This window comes from Bos mutus, chromosome 8 (genome assembly GCF_027580195.1).
Source record: "Bos mutus isolate GX-2022 chromosome 8, NWIPB_WYAK_1.1, whole genome shotgun sequence".
Classification (NCBI taxonomy): domain Eukaryota; kingdom Metazoa; phylum Chordata; class Mammalia; order Artiodactyla; family Bovidae; genus Bos; species Bos mutus.
The window spans coordinates 63,113,880-63,127,223 of NC_091624.1; the positions used below are offsets into that span (position 1 = coordinate 63,113,880).

The 13,344-nt window shown below is 36.6% G+C and overlaps 1 protein-coding gene across 1 annotated transcript in view; it reads left to right on the plus strand.

The window, feature by feature from the left end:
- The window catches only part of ALDH1A1 (aldehyde dehydrogenase 1 family member A1), a 53,553-nt gene that overhangs the window by 20,475 nt on the left and 19,734 nt on the right, over window positions 1-13,344 (plus strand). The window contains exons 3-7 of the mRNA XM_005887845.3: window positions 3,416-3,556; window positions 5,993-6,122; window positions 7,730-7,791; window positions 9,339-9,467; window positions 10,805-10,918. Of these exons, the coding sequence (XP_005887907.2) occupies window positions 3,416-3,556; window positions 5,993-6,122; window positions 7,730-7,791; window positions 9,339-9,467; window positions 10,805-10,918 (576 nt within the window). The remainder of the gene's footprint in view (window positions 1-3,415; window positions 3,557-5,992; window positions 6,123-7,729; window positions 7,792-9,338; window positions 9,468-10,804; window positions 10,919-13,344) is intronic.

The window sequence follows — 13,344 nt, forward strand, 5'->3', positions numbered from 1 at the left end:
ATTTAGTCTTCAACACAACTCCATGAGGTAAATTATGGTGGTGATTTAGTCGCTAAGTGGTGTCCATCTCCTTGCAAGCCCCTGGACAGTAGCCTGCTAAGCTCCTCCATCCATGGAATTTTCCAGGCAAGAATACTGGTGTGGGTTGCCATTTCTTTCTCCAGGAGATCTTCTCGACTAAGGGAATGAGCCCATGTCCTGTTTTGGCAGGCAGATTCTTTACCACTGAGCCACCTGGGAAGCACGTGAGATAAATTATCCCTATTTTAAAGATAAGAAGATACTTCTCTGGTGGTCCAATGGTTACGAATCCTCCTTGCAATGCAAGGGACACAGGTTCAATGCCTGGTTGGGAAACTAAGATCCCACAAGCAGCAGAGCAACTAAGCCCACACGCCACAACCACTAAGCTTGTGTGCCACCACTAGGGTATCTGTGTGCCACAACAAAAGATCCCACATGCCACAGCTAAGACCCGACACAGCTTAAATAATCCAAAAATGGAAGGCTAGAGAAGTCATGTAACAATATAGTTCACTTCAGGATGAACTGAACAAATTTCTCATGGTTTGTAATAGAGATGTGATTATGTGGTTGTATGTTTCCCCCATACAATTAGGATTTTCAAAAGGTTGGTCTCTTTACTTCACTATTTTATCATTAGCAACCTGATAAGAATGCTACAGAATAGAATGTTTAGCAAATCTTTAGTGTTGTTTAGCAAATCTTTAGTGTTTAGCAAATCATAAATGGATGAATAGATGGATACTTCAAAACTTACATAGTTAATAGGTGAGGAACCAGAATTCAGATCTGGGTTGTTTTGTTCCAGAGCTATATATTAACTACCATTACTCTATTTCTGTGCCTAAAAGATAAAATATATGAGAAAAGGAGAAGCATGATCCAAGGAACATAACCACAAAACTGTCCTTATTTATAGCAGCATTCTCCACGAACATATTTTCCATATGGCAGAGTTACTTGTCTTGAAGCCAATTATTCCATATCCCTCTGAGAGGCCAGGATGCCTATGATAAGCTGTATTTGGCTAAGGCTGATGATAGAACACTGAGCAGAAGGATCCCAGTGAAAGCTGTGTCATACAGACCTTTTTAAACACAGAGCATGTATTTTATAAGCTGTGGTATCTACAGATCATGCTGGCAATTTCAGATTCTTGCAGTTTGCCTTTAATGTTTTTCAACAGCACTCTTCCAAAATGATTTGGAGAAGGTGAGAACCTATGGCCTAAAACAATGTCTAAATATAAGCAATCAATGTGGTTAACTGAATGCTCAAAATAGGAACTACGTATGTGTGTGTGTATATATATATATATATATGCGTTTCTTAGGAATGGAGAGTAATAATACATGTATTTTATTGTATATAATCGTCATTCCCTCAAAAGTTAAACAGTAATATATACAAGTGTATGATGCTTACAGTGAAAGAATATTTGCTTGTAATCTGTATTGTGATAATATATCACTTAGACCAGATTATGCTTCTAAAATATTTCTCTGGCCCAAGATCATCTTAGCGTGGCAATAAATGTTGTAAAAATACTTTACTTTGCTTGTATTTTAATTTGCAGACTTGTAAGTTTGGGACGATTTCTTTTTTTTTTACTTTTTGGCCACACTACACTAGATCTTAGTTCTTCAAACAGAGATCACATCTGTGCCCCTTGAAGTGGAAGAGTAAATCTTGGTCACTGGACCACCAGGGAACTTCCAGTTTGGGACTTCTTAACTAAATATAATCAAAGACAGGGAATATTAATCTGAGATCCATGCCTCCTCAAGGGAAGATACCATTGTTGAATGGGTTCAGTTTAATTTGGGCAACTTAAAAAAAATAGAACAATTTTATCTTCAGTTTCTTTCAGGAAACTATCACTCCTACCCAAAAGAAAACACACTGGCCTAAGAGGTACCATGATTTGTGGAGCTTATATAGCTTCACATAGCGACCAGACTGATGTACAAAAGAACACTGGGATGATGTATGTGTTTAAAGTATTTGCAACTGATTTGATGGGGAAAGGAAAAAGGACACATGAAGTAGTAAGGGAAGAGGCAGTGATTTTTGTAGTAGATGGATTCTAAAGGAGCTCATATGGGATCTGAACAAAGATCTATGGGAGTGAGTCGTCAGGGAGAGGATTTAACTGAGGCAGAGTAGGAAAGAACAGGAGGAATAAATCAGTTTAGGAAAAGGTGTGAGTAAAGACACACTAATGAAGGCAAGAAACCTAGATTGAGTGTGAAATTTCTTGATTACTTTTGTTTGAATTAATATAATTAAAGCAGTACCTGAATAGTAAGAAACTGACTTTTTTACCTATTTAGGGATTGAAAGAATCTCTGCACCCAGTTGGGAAATGAGAGGTTGTAATATACTGCCCTTCTTTATATCAGACCCTGCTGCCTCTATACATTTTTCCCTCTGCGCAAGAGGACTGAGGATATGTTTATAATGTTTGCTCTTCAACAGCAAAACACAGTGCTTATTCACCCTCCAGTAGGTTCTTCATGAGACTACACAGCCCATAAAATCAACAGAGATCCAAGAAGATACTCACTGTTTTAGATCTTGAGTTTCCCTGGAACTTTTGGCAACCCAGTCACCAAAACAGTGAAATGTAGTGGTGAAGAGCGAAGATTCTACCACCAGCTAGGCTCTGTTTAAAAACATAGTTCAGCCACTTTCAGCTACTGAGCTTGAGCAAATCTCAACCTTCTTTTTTGCTTTAGTTTCCTCATCTGTAAAATAGAAAATGTATCTGTCTCATAAAGCCATTGAAAATTAAATGAGTTAATATGTGTAAAGCAATTAGAACATTACCTGATATAAGGTAAACACTCCAATGATAGCAACTATTAAAATATAATATTTCTATTCTAGGAGATCATGCATGTGCTTTGTATATGGCTCTCATCATTCCAAAAAGTAGGCAGCAGATATAATTCTAATATACAGTAGTTGAGTCCAATGTGCTGGAGTTTGAGCTGATGAAGACACAGCTTATGAGGAACTCTAGTCTATTTTATATGGTTATTACCATTGAATTTATGAATATATTTAGCCCACTAATTCGGAGAAGGCAATGGCACCCCACTCCAGTACTCTTGCCTGGAAAATCCCATGGATGGAGGAGCCTGGTGGGCCGCAGTCCATGGGGTCACTAAGAGTCGGACAAGACTCAGCAATTTCACTTTCACTTTTCCGTTTCATGCATTGGAGAAGGCAGTGGCAACCCATTCCAGTGTTCTTGCCTGGAGAATCCCAGGGATGGGGGAGCCTCGTGGGCTGCCGTCTATGGGGTCGCACAGAGTCGGACACGACTGACGCGACTTAGCAGCAGCAGCAGCAGCAGCCCACTAATTGAATTCACTTTGACTTGCAGGAGGATGTTGACAAAGCAGTGAAGGCTGCAAGACAAGCTTTTCAGATTGGCTCTCCATGGCGTACTATGGATGCTTCAGAGAGAGGACGGCTGTTAAACAAGTTGGCTGACTTAATTGAAAGAGATCATCTGCTCCTGGCGGTGAGTATTAACTGAACTGGGCAGAACTCAAAATCTCTAGAAAGCATTCATAGTTCAGATTGGTAAGTTGTTTTGTGGTTAGTGGTCACTACATACTCTCTAAACAACAATAACAACAATATCCTTTCTAGAAACAAAACAAAAAACTTCTATCAGCTCTTGTATATGAACCATATCACTGAGCTTATTTTCAGACAGTAAGTACTCTGCACTCGGGTTCTAGATGATGTTAATATCTACTCCCAAAATAGACTTTGCAATCTAAACTTTGGCAGATGCTGAGTTAAAACAGATTAAACAAATTTCTTTCCTTAACTGTAGAATTTCTGAGTCTTTAACAAGGTCATCTGCAGCATGAAGATTCTAGAATAATAGACTAGCTTTCTTGAATTTACTTGACTACTGAACTCTGAGTGAAAAAAATCTCATGGAGTTTCTTTAAGGTGTCCAGAATATTTCTTTAAAATGACTCATTTCTCCAGTCTTAGCCCACCAAAACAGTTAATAAGTGGCCACTTTTTCCCTTCCTGAAATGAACTGATACACATTCACAATGGTCTTGATTAAATTATATTCTTTTTGTAGCTGAGAGAGTAATAAAGAAAAATCCATTCATGTGTTTATAAAAATGTTATTTTTATGTATACTCCTTTTAAAAAAACATTTCAGCAGTTATATGGATCAGCACATAAAATGGGTAGAGGGGGTGTTTCCTTGTTTTCTCCTTGAGAAGCCAATTTAACACAAAGCAACAGCAACAGAAGATTTCAGAGTAAGCTTTTATTAGTTTTAGAACCTTAACTTGCAGTAACAAGAAGGCTTTCTTTTTTAAATGAATATTGTTAGTTATAGTTAATCAAAGTGTTGTTTATTATCCAAAGATTCAGCATAAAATATGCAAAAGTATGGAATTAGAAGTTATACACAATATAACATTAACTGAAAATGTCCTACAGGAAGAAAGCAGAACATGTTAAAACTTGGCTTCCTTAATTTATTTAATCTGTGAATTACAGAGACAGAATATTGTACAACAGACAAGGAACTGATTTAAGAGTTTGTCACCTGTACATTCTTGCCTCAGCAGAACATCAGGCCCCAAAGTCTTAGAAGTTCTGCTTAAGAAAAGGAGGAAAATAAGAGTCATCCTAAAACCATTAGGGCACTGGACTAAAAAATGTTGAACTTTACAGCCTAACCATTCAAATAATTATGGTATTAGTAACAAAACTCAGAGTTCCACAATTCAATATTTTGTTGCAGAAAACTCATGGATTAAAAAAAATTTAGAGGTTACTTAAGTTTGTGTGAATTGTGTGAGAATATCCACATGGAATGTAAAAATTAAAAATGATTATTGAGGCATTATTAATGGTCACTGGCAGTAAATCGACACCCACTGTTGTATCATGCAACAAGTAAAATCTTGTTGGAACCCTGATCTGACTAAAGAGACTAAGCACCACTCTCACAAGCTGTGCATATATCAAATTGTGACCAATTCCTGGAAAGTTGGTTCACTAGGGGTGCTCAGAATGAGACAGAAGGGCACTAAAGTTTAGAAACCAGAATCTCAATACCTTTTCTACTCAGATCTTATGTCCTTAAGCAAGTCATTTTAACTCTTTTTTTTAATCTCCTTTTTACAAAGAGGAAGTTATACAAGATTGCTCACAGGATTTCTTCCAGTGTTTTCAAAATTCCCTAGCACATGACTATTCAAAATATTCAGTTCATTTCAGTCACTCAGTCATGTCCAACTCTTTGCAACCCCATGGACTGCAGCGTGCCAGGCTTCCCTGTCCATCACCAACTCCCAGAGCTTGCTCAAACTCATGTCCATCAAGTCAGTGATGCCATCCAACCATCTCATCCTATGTCGTTCCCTTCTCCTCCTGCCTTCAATCTTTCCCAGCATCAGGGTCTTTTCAAAAGAGTCAGTTCTTCACATCAGGCGGCCAAAGTATTGGAGTTTCAGCTTCAGCATCAGTCCTTCCAATGAATATCCAGGACTGATTTCTTTTAAGATTGACTGGTTTGATCTCCTTGCAGTTCAAAGGAGTCTCAAGAGTCTTCTCCAACACCACAGTTCAAAAGCATCAATTCTTTGGTGCCCAGCCTTCTTTATGGTCCAACTCTCACATCCATACATGACTACTGGAAAAACCATAGCTAGATGGTCCTTTGTTGGCAAAGTAATGTCTCTGCTTTTTAAAATGCTGTCTAGGTTTGTCATAGCTTTTCTTCCAAGGAGCAAGTGTCTTTTAATTTCATGGCTGCAGTCACCATCTGAATGATTTTGGAGCCCAAGAAAATAAAGTCTGTCACTGTTTCCATTGTTTCCCCATCTGTTTGCCATGAAGTGATGAAATATTGACTATCTTTTTAATCTAAAATTTCTATGGAACTTCAGACTTGGGATGATCTCTTTTTCAGACAATGGAGGCAATGAATGGTGGAAAACTATTTTCCAATGCATATCTGATGGATTTAGGAGGCTGCATAAAAACACTACGCTACTGTGCAGGCTGGGCTGACAAGATCCAGGGCCGTACAATACCCATGGGTAAGTAACTTTAGGAAACCACCCAGAGTGAGGGTAGGGATGAGGAGAATACTGTAGAGATGAATAATTCCTAACTCTCCCTTTTAAAGATGTCAACCAAGTAGGGGAAAATTATTTTCTTCTTGACTTTGAGACAATGCAGTCTGAACCTGGAAGTTCTGCTAAGATTCATCATATGGATTTTAAAATTGTTCCAGCATAATCATGCAGAAGATAACACTACAGATACTTTAGAAAGTATTAGAGTAAGAACATCTGTATGCCCACAATTACTGATTTAAGCAGTTGTCTCTCTAAGGAAACTTTTCAAAGCTGGCCGCTGAAATTATTTATTTGGATTTTATTCCAACAGTGACATTTACATTCTTCCTATAATGTAATTATTTAAGCCTCTTTGTATGTTCCAGTATGAGTCAGCTCTGGCCATTCTGTGTGCCTGGTCTAACTCAGTATAGTTAGAGCAGGCTAATTAAACAAACTAATTCACATTGATTTGTTTCAAATAGTTTCAAAGAAAGATGAGCCTGTGTTTATAGCTTAAGAATTTGTCTGAGTGAATATGTTTGCTTTTTAGTATTTTAATACAGTATACACATAATGGGATAAGAATATGAAAAACATCAATTTGGAAAACACCAGGAGCTGAATTTAATTCATATAAACTTACTGACTATGAAAACAAAATATCCTCCAGGACTGGCCCTGATGTGCATTTCCATCTAATTGGAGCAGCCCTCAGCTTAGAAGTGAGCACCAGGAAGTGGAAAGGGGAGAGAGAGACCATGATGGGACCAAGAACTGTGGATATTTTAGAAACTTTTATTTTACCCTTTGACAAAACAGGAGAAGCCATTTAGAGTACAAATACATCTTGACAAGGGGCCTTCTTGCTATGACAGCCAGGAAACTTTTGTGGGAACTAGAACAGAACAAATCACAAAGCATAGTGCAAACTCAAGATGAGCACATCAAGGTCACATGTGATCATTCATTGAGGCATATGTATCAATCAGATCCAGACTGAAAAGAAATGTCTTCTACTTCTGACATCTTTTTCCTAGATTAACAGAATTTGCTTTTATCATTTGGTAGGCAAAAAAAAAAAAAAAGAGGACTTTTTAGAACAAGTCAGTGGGAAAAACTTGCCAGTCATAGAGAGCTATTTTTTAATTCTACCATGTTTTAATTTTACTATTTTTTAAATTATATTAGGTACTTTAAAAATTACTGGTAGAACTTAAGAGTCATCAGAAACAGAGCTCTGTTTCTTTCCTATTTACATATCTTTTATTTCCTTTATCATGAAAGAAAGGAAATTTTGAGAATAAGTATGAATTAGAAAGTAGTCCTCTGGGAGGATCAGAGATAGAATAAACATCATTCAGATCTTTTCCAATTGTGCACCTAACTCAGTTTTATGGTTCCTCTTACTTCAAATTACTATTTGAGGGCTCACCCTATTTTAGGATTTTCATTTTATAAATAATCAGAAATATAAACTCTTTTTAAATTATTGTCTATATCTTCCTCTCACATCAGCCCCAAACCACCATTCTGTGACTGTCAAGCACATTTGTCCATAAATATTTGTGCATTTTATTTTCCAGATGGAAACTTTTTTACATATACAAGAAGTGAGCCTGTTGGTGTGTGTGGCCAAATCATTCCTGTAAGTTGTTCCCTTATGTAACTTTCAGTCTCAAAAGAAATGAGTTCTAATTCTATTTCATTTGGTAATGATGCTTCCTCAGGCACAAATGAATGCTTAGATATTTGCTAAATGTGCAGCAAATATAGTCATTGTTGAACTTAGGTCTCTCTGTGACTATACCCTTTGAATATGAACTAGGTAATCTAAATCCTATCTATACTCTGGTACATCTCTTGAGTGTGTTTCCATAGTACAGTATCACCACATCTTAACCTTTTACTCTAAGGTTTGTTTTAAAAAGCTATGTTGTAAACTCTTATGATTAACATGTACATAGCAAAGCAGTCATTGTGCAAGACATCAGCCATTTTAATGAAGTATAGTATGGCCAACTGCTCTCCAACACTTCATATATCTGCATTGGGACTTCTCAGCATGGAGAATAGTAGCAACCAGAGTGTTCAAATTCTTGAATGAAATTTCTTAACTAAATGAAAGAAACCATGCCAGAGGCATTTGAAGCACAGTATGGAATATATTTTATCTTTAGATAAAAGGCTTTGATACTCCATATTCTTCTTTGAGAAAGTACCATATTTAAGCAGAATCATGAAGATTTCCTTCTAAGTCCAACAAATAGGAGACTACCAGTGATTTTCCTTTAAATGACATATTCAAAAAGGCAAAAAAAAAAAAAAAAAAAAAAAAGCAGATGGTAAAATGCCCTGATGTTCTTAGATGAGGAAGTGGTAATGACTATCTTTTGCTCCAATGAGACTAAAATATACACATACCAACGTTTTGAATGAAATTGCTTGTTAGTTCAAAACTCCCAATAATATCCATAAAATTAGACAATCCTGAATAGTAGTAATTGCTAATATTTACTGTTTGTCTGTGGTGAACCAATCATTGTGTTAAACATTTGGACCACTTTCTATGTGAGTCCTCAGGACAGCGTTCTGAAGTAAAGAGAATTGTTGTCAGCATGTGCAGATGATGAAATCATATATAGAGTGCATATAACTTGTCTGAATTCATATGGCTGCTCAGTGATTGAGCTGAGATTTGAACCAACCTGTCAGTCTCCAGACTTTAGACTTCTGCCTTTAGCAAGCTGTTTTCAGTGGAAGTAAATATTAGTAAATATTATTATTGGGTAAATAGTTGTAATTAAAGACCTATTAAGGAGTGAGGAATAGTTACACTTTTTAAACACAGATAACTTATATTTAATAGTAAGATTTGTTTTCTAAACCATGCAGTGATTTTTTTTCCTGGTAGAAAATAAACTCAAAATAATAGCACTTGATAAAATTTTATGACTTTCTCCTACTCTCTTCCTGTATCTAGTTTATTTGGAGTTTGTTTTGTTGTTGTTGTTATTGTTTTTAGCATTTATGAGTTGCTTTGAGCAATGAACTTAATTAGGATATAACAGATGGTTAAACAAAACTACTACAATTCTTATTTAACATCTACGGGGAGCATAAAATGTAGAAGTTAGATTAGCAAATGTGGCTTTCAGTAATACAAAGAATCTATTGTTATAAATTGCTTTCTAGTGGAATTTCCCATTGCTCATGTTCCTCTGGAAGATAGGGCCTGCCCTTAGCTGCGGAAACACAGTGGTTGTCAAACCAGCAGAGCAAACCCCTCTGACTGCTCTTCACATGGGATCTTTAATAAAAGAGGTATGTTTGCAAAATCAAAATGTGTGCAAGATCTCAGGAATCCTAATTGATAGTAGGAAGACCTCATCTGGTGCTACTATAAACTACATTATCTGCCAACGGCGCCTATCCAGTGGGGACACATTACACGTGGCTATTGGCAAGGATTTCTGGCAGTCAACCCAAATGAACCTCTGCCCAAAGGGAGACAGGAAGTCAGACTCAAAAGCTTCATGTCAAACTGTCACCTATGAGCTCTTTTTTATTTCTTTTGCCCAACATTCACAAATGCAGATTCATGTTGAAATTGGTATGATTTTTTTCCAGATGTTGAAATGCAAGTTGGTTTATAACTGCTATTAATGACTTGGAAGTTCTGCATATTTATTTAAACTGGCCTATCTGAAGGTTGGAGTCCTCTGAGCTTGTTTGTGGTACTGGGCTATATTATTTCTAAACAATTCACCCGTGAGGGAATAAGTTTGTATTCTCTTTTCTATTACAGTTTCTTTTGCATTTACTTTCTCGCTCAAAAGCTGACAAAAGAACATATAAAATTTATTTTCATTGACTATCCAGGTTGTTTTATTTTTTCTTGTAAACAAGTTCTTGACCTTGTTCCTTCACATCTTACCAATATTTTAAAAATAAGAATTAGTTCTGAGAAATTTAAAATTTAGAAAATCTGGACCCATATCTTAAAAATATTCTGCACTCCAAATTAAAAGTAGGCAAAAGAAATGTAAAAATGAGACTTTTTGATGCAAATAACATGAAATTTTAATGTGCTATTTCATTTGCCACACTGCTTTATACTTGATAATTCTATAATTGGATTGGAATCAATCTGTGATGCTTGATCATGAATGCAGTGACCATTGCATTTTTAACCTAACATTTTTTCTGATTAAATAATGTGGATAGGAATTTGCAAACAAATTAGTATGCCCTGACAATGAACAGGTAAAAGCTAAAAATATTAACATCCCCTTGGCTTCTTATTTTTGCTGAATGGATAATAAAAGACATTATTTTCCTTCCATGTGAATAATTTACCAAACACTTTTACACATACTATCTTGAGTTAGTATTATGAAATTTGAGACAGCCATCACTGGGGTGAAGAACCATGAAAGTCAAATGTGGACTTTAATGCAACCCTTGAGGTTAAGTGAGCTAAGCAGTAAATAAGAATAAGAAGAAGAAGAAGAAGAAATGATAAAACCACTTAGATAAATCTTAACTTGTAGAGTAACTCCTAAGATTAGCATCAAGAGGGAGCTTTGGCTCCATACTCTCCTCTTTTTCTGTAGAATTAAATGATCAACTCTGTTCTAACTATTTTACTTGTCTTTTAGGCAGGGTTTCCTCCTGGAGTAGTGAATATTGTCCCTGGTTATGGGCCTACTGCAGGGGCAGCCATTTCTTCTCACATGGATGTAGACAAAGTGGCCTTCACAGGATCGACAGAGGTAACATCATTTACTTAGGCCAGTAGTGAAGCAGTCAGAAGCGTGTTTTATGTTACTGCCTTTAAGCCGACGTTTCCTTAAAACAAAAGTTCTTTTAATGATTTGTTCCTTATTCTAGCCTTCAAACATGTTTATAGAACATAAGCAGATGTCATTGAGATGAAACGGAATACCTATTAACAATGTGGGAGGATTGGAGTAGACTGTTTTTAGTATGTTATTACTTTGTGTGATGAGAAATATGACTGATCAGAACTTGTCATATGATTTGTAAGGTTTATGATAGAAGATATAAATTAGGCCACAGTGATGTGTATGAATGAATTGTAGCTTTAACCTGTAGATTAGGAAGATCAAAGAACAGAGCCTCACCCTTAGCTCCTTATTTGGCGCTCTCCCGTGAACATTCCGAAAAGAAGCCAGCAGCTTCGCTTCCTGGATCCTAACTTTTCTGTTTCACTGGCTCCAGCTTGGCTATCCAGAAGGTGAAAGAACAGGATCCCAGCCATAGGCGCTTCAGAGGAGAGGAGAGCTGGTAAATGCTCTCTAAATGCTCTGGGTGTTGAAAATGTTTACTTTTTAAAACTTTGTGGAGAAAGAAACAGGAAGAACATTCCAGATAGTAAGGGAACGCTAATTTGATTATTTTATACTCCTGATTAGCCACTTCAATATAAAAATTAAGTTTACGTAGAGAACTAAAGTAATAGAAAATAAAATTTTATTTTTCTTGATCCTTTTTAAGCTAGATAACTATATACTTTTTCTTGTTGTTTTATAGACATAGAGTAGAAAAAGTTGACATTCTACAAATTCCTAATTGAGATAGGAGAAAACCAATTCTTCATTCAGGAGTCTGGGGATAAAACAATTGGGAATGTTTGAGATAGAGCAATAAACTGAAAAATTATGAAGTCACAGGTTGAAATCATAGCAGAGGAGGTAAAGCGTGAAATTTCAAATTCCTCAGCCTAGTATTGTAGACCATCCTCATCAGGGCCCATGTACTGCTTATGGGCCAGGTCTGGCCCACACACTCCTCTAGCTTGTCTGAGTCAGAGGCTGCTGTTCCCAGATGCCATCTCCACAGCCTGTTGGTCTTAACTCATCCCTGAGATGATATAGCACTTTGGGAGCACTTTATCTGCCCCTGTCCCTCAAAACTTTGATATTAGAAGACCAAGAAACATCTGTGTTCAAATGCTAAGTCTATGCCTCATAGCAGTGTGTCTTCTAAAAGTTAAGTATCCTTGCTAAAGTTGAGTTTCTTTATATGTAAAATGGGAATAATAATATCTACCTTATTGAATTGTATCAAAACTGAATAAGCTAATGAGTGGTAAAACATTTAGCATCCTACGAAGTATCCACTAAATGGCATGATGACTATGTGTTCTATAGTCATTTCCATTCTCTTGTTCCTTCCCTCACTCTTTAATTTTTCACACTAGTTCAGGTGTGAGGGAAGAGGTCCCCTCTCCACATAATACTTCTTCATCACTGCCCCATCATTTTCTGATTGTTCCCTGTATTTTTTCATTCCCATAAGTTTTTGTTCATGCATGGCCACACCTCCCACAATGGGGCTCCCACCACAGGCCACCTGGACTTTCTCTGCAGTCCCAGGAGCATCCTAAATTTAAAAGCTTTCCATCTGTGCTCCCATCGTCCTTGATATCTTGATATATAATTGTAACAGCACATGCTCCTTGCTTTGTTATGTATCTCTCTCCACTTTGCTGACTTTCCTCAAAGACTATCTTATCCATTCTTACCTCCAGAAACCAGTATAGTAACTACTTCTGATTGAGTATTAAAGAATTAAGTTTGACTAAGATGACTTTAGAAATCACACAGAAAAATCAGTCTTTATGGGTTGTCCTCTTTTAGCTTTAAGTTTGTGGCTTAGCAGGTAGAAATAAACTTGCCAAATGCCATGAAAGAGGCAAACTATGGATTTTATATTTTTGCAGTCCTTTATAGCAGCTATGCTCATATAAAAATGTTTCTGGCAAGGTTAGAATTTTAATGTCCCATTAGATTCATTTAAAATAGTAATCAACCCATGTTGTATGAGACGTGCTAAGTTAGAACATGTTTATGAGCTTTCGCTACTTCTGCCCCACATGGCAATGCCACAATATCATGGAATGTATCTTTTACAACAGTCTTAATAGTGCTTCCCTTCTCTTCATTGCAGTGCTTACCTTTTCTTTGAGAAAAAAATTATAAAGTTTCACTTTTTTTCCAAATGAGGAAACAAAAGTATGGGGCAAAGACTGATTCTTCCTTATTTTGACTTTACCTAGACCTTTGGCTGCAGTCCATGGGGTCGCAAAGAGTCGGACACGACTGAGCGACTGAACTGAACTGAACTGAACTTGGGAAAACTCAAGCAAACCTTTTATCTGCAAATTACACAAACA